The following is a 3883-nucleotide window of genomic DNA, read 5'->3' as shown; positions in this document are numbered from 1 at the left end:
AAAAAACATATTGTTATATCTGATTTTCATAAACAGATTGAATTAAGGAGAAGAATTGAAATTAGGGAGAGAATTACGTATGAAAAGAATTCTGGAAAGAGAAAAAGGAGACAAAAAAGAGAAGAACTCTATTTTAAAAGTGTTAACAAAATAAAAAACAAGGAGATAAAATAGGGATAATAAAACAATATTTTTTTAGAATGTGTGTTTGAGAAAAATAAGGAGAACAAAAATACATTTAAAAAAAGAAGAAAAATAACTATTCAATGCCAAATAAATAAAACAAAGTCTTTTTCTTGCTAAAAAATTAAAATTGGGCTATTTCTTGCTAATTTAATCTATAGGGTGTTATGCTGTGCCATTTTGTCCTATTATATTGTTTTGGGAAAATGCATAAGTACCTCCGAGCCTATGCCCAAAATCTCTGAGACACACCTAACCTTTACTAAGGTCCTACTTACCCCCCCCCCCCCGAACTTATTTCTTAATTAATTTTCTACCCCTTTTCTGCCTATGTGGCACTATCCTTGAAAAAATTGTCAACACGCGCTGGGCATACAAGATAGTGCCACATAGGCCGAAAAGGGGTGGAAAATTATATATAAAATAAGTTCGGGGGTAATAGGACTTTTAGTAAAAGGTTAGGTGTGTCTCAGGAATTTTGGACATAGGCTGGGGGTGCTTATGTATTTTCCCTATTGTTTTGATAAAGAAATGAATTTGGCATAACTAAACCCTTAAAAATTAGTGAATAGAGTAAGGATTGTTCAAATTGAGATATTCTCATTTTAAAATAGTTGATGTGGGAATGTAATACTTTCTACACGTCCAGTGAAACATAATAATATTATTTTCTTATCTTTTATAGTACTTTTAATATTCTTGTCCACATTATTCTTTTATTTCCACTAGCTAAAATAAAGTCATGAACAAAGAAGCACTATAAATAGACATTTGCTTCAAAGCAGAGAAATTCATCAAATACACTTTCCAAATACATCATCACTTCTTGTATTTGAAGCCATGGGATTCTTGAAAATCCTTCTTATTTTCATCTTTTGCTCTTTCCCATGGCCTAGTGTTCAGAGTGATTTCGAGACTTATATAGTCCATGTTGAATCCCCTGAAAGCCTGATTTCTACTCAATCATCGTTAACGGATTTAGACAGTTATTACCTTTCTTTTTTGCCTAAAACTACTACCGCAATTAGCTCGAGTGGAAATGAAGAGGCTGCTAGCATGATCTATTCCTATCACAATGTGATGAAAGGATTTTCAGCAAGATTAACTGCAGAACAAGTGAAGGAAATGGAGAAGAAACATGGCTTTGTCTCTGCTCAGAAACAGAGGATTTTGTCCTTGCATACTACTCATACTCCAAGCTTTCTTGGTTTGCAACAGAATATGGGCTTGTGGAAGGATTCCAACTATGGGAAAGGCGTGATTATCGGAGTTATAGACACTGGAATTCATCCTGACCATCCTTCGTTTAGCGACGTTGGGATGCCTCCCCCACCTGCTAAGTGGAAAGGAGTTTGTGAGTCCAATTTCACCAACAAGTGTAACAACAAGCTCATTGGAGCTAGGTCTTACCAACTTGCCAATGGTTCCCCTATAGATGATGATGGCCATGGTACGCACACAGCAAGCACAGCTGCAGGAGCCTTTGTGAAAGGTGCTAATGTATTTGGGAATGCTAATGGGACTGCTGTTGGTGTTGCCCCTCTTGCCCACATAGCCGTATATAAGGTGTGTAGTTCTCATGGTTGTTCTGAAAGTGATATTTTAGCTGCCATGGATGCAGCTATAGATGATGGGGTAGATATTCTTTCAATCTCCCTTGGGGGAAGGCCAATCCCTTTCTATGAAGACAGTATTGCTCTCGGGGCGTACAGTGCAACAGAAAGAGGCATTCTTGTTAGTTGCTCAGCAGGCAATGGTGGTCCATTCAATGGCTCAGTAGCTAACTCAGCCCCGTGGATTCTTTCTGTAGGTGCCAGCACACTTGATAGAAAGATAAAAGCTACTGTTAAGCTTGGAAATACAGAGGAATTTGAAGGAGAATCTGCTTATCGTCCACAGATTTCCAACTCAACATTCTTTACTTTATTTGATGCTGGAAAAAATGCCAGTGATGAATTTGAAACCCCTTATTGCATACCAGGGTCACTTACTGACCCTGCTATAAGAGGAAAGATGATCATTTGTTTGGCAGGTGGTGGCGTTCTGAGTGTTGATAAAGGACAAGCTGTAAAGGATGCTGGAGGTGTTGGCATGATTATCATTAACCGGCCATATTATGGTGTCACTAAATCAGCTGATGCTCATGTTCTTCCAGCATTGGATGTTTCAGATGCAGATGGAACAAAAATCCTTGCTTATATGAACTCAACATCAAACCCTGTTGCTACAATCACATTCCAAGGAACAATAATTGGAGACGAAAATGCTCCTATAGTTGCTGCATTTTCCTCAAGAGGACCAAGTAGAGCTAGTCCTGGCATCTTGAAACCTGACATAATCGGTCCTGGTGTTAATATTCTTGCTGCTTGGCCTACCTCCGTGGATGACAACAAAAATACCAAATCTACATTCAATATTATATCAGGCACCTCGATGTCTTGCCCTCACCTTAGTGGCGTAGCAGCTCTGCTGAAGAGCACACATCCTGATTGGTCTCCTGCTGCTATTAAGTCTGCAATCATGACAACTGCTGACACGTTAAACCTTGCCAGTAGTCCAATACTAGACGAAAAGCTCCTTCATGCTGACATTTTCGCAATTGGTGCAGGACATGTTAATCCATCAAGGGCAAATGATCCAGGGCTAGTTTATGATACCCCATTCGAGGACTATCTACCTTATTTATGTGGTTTGAACTATACAAATCGACAGGTAGGTAACCTGTTACAACGCAGGGTGAATTGCTCGGAGGTGAAAAGTATCCCTGAAGCACAATTAAACTATCCTTCATTTTCTGTATCCGAACTTGGATCAACTCCTCAGACATATACCAGAACTGTGACCAACGTTGGTGATGCTACATCATCTTACAAAGTGGAGGTAGCTTCACCAAAAGGCGTTGTCGTGGAAGTTGAACCCTCCGAGCTAAATTTCTCCGAGTTGAACCAGAAGTTAACATACCAAGTAACATTTTCCAAGACAACTAGCAGCTCAAACATTGAGGTTGCTGAGGGTTTCTTGAAGTGGACTTCTAATAGGCACTCAGTGAGAAGTCCAATTGCAGTTGTGTTAGCCTAGTGAAAAATTGGCTTTATGAGTGCATAAAGTACTCAATGCATTTTATTATACTGAAAATGCTGCTTGTTTTCGCTATATACTTTATGTTATTGTTATATAGTACTCCCTCCGTTTCACAAAGAATGACCTGGTTTGACTTGGCACGGAGTTTAAGTAAATAAAGAAGACTTTTGAATCTTGTGGTCCTAAATTAAAGTTATGTCAAATGTACAAAATTGCCCTTAATCTTGTGGTCTTAAACATGCCACGTGGAAAGCAAAAAGTAAAATGTTACCAAAAAAGGAAAGAGGTCATTCTTTTTGAAACTGACTAAAAAGGAAGGGAGGTCATTCTTTGTGAACCGGAGGGAGTATTTTTTAAAAAAAGAATGACCTCTTTCCTTTTTTGGTAACATTTTACTTTTTGCTTTCCACGTGGCATGTTTAAGACCACAAGATTAAGGGCAATTTTGTACATTTGACATAACTTTAATTTAGGACCACAAGATTCAAAAGTCTTCTTTATTTACTTAAACTCCGTGCCAAGTCAAACGAGGTCATTCTTTGTGAAACGGAGGGAGTAGTAATTAAGATACTTAGTTTTTTACCCTTATTTTTCTTTAAATATTACTTGAGTGAGCATG

General features: G+C 38.2%; 1 protein-coding gene across 1 annotated transcript; it reads left to right on the top strand.

The window, feature by feature from the left end:
• The first annotated feature begins 959 nt into the window (after positions 1–959).
• Positions 960–3311, top strand: LOC102596853 (subtilisin-like protease SBT1.7). The gene has a single exon (XM_006363635.2). It carries the CDS (start codon positions 1024–1026, stop codon positions 3259–3261), a length of 2238 nt encoding a protein of 745 aa, XP_006363697.1. The 5' UTR covers positions 960–1023; the 3' UTR covers positions 3262–3311.
• The last annotated feature ends 572 nt before the right edge of the window (positions 3312–3883 follow it).

The sequence above is a fragment of the Solanum tuberosum genome, unplaced genomic scaffold (assembly GCF_000226075.1).
Source record: "Solanum tuberosum cultivar DM 1-3 516 R44 unplaced genomic scaffold, SolTub_3.0 scf00445, whole genome shotgun sequence".
In the NCBI taxonomy this organism is placed as follows: domain Eukaryota; kingdom Viridiplantae; phylum Streptophyta; class Magnoliopsida; order Solanales; family Solanaceae; genus Solanum; species Solanum tuberosum.
The sequence above is the reverse complement of the archived record's forward strand: the minus strand, read 5'-3'. Positions and strand labels throughout refer to the sequence as shown.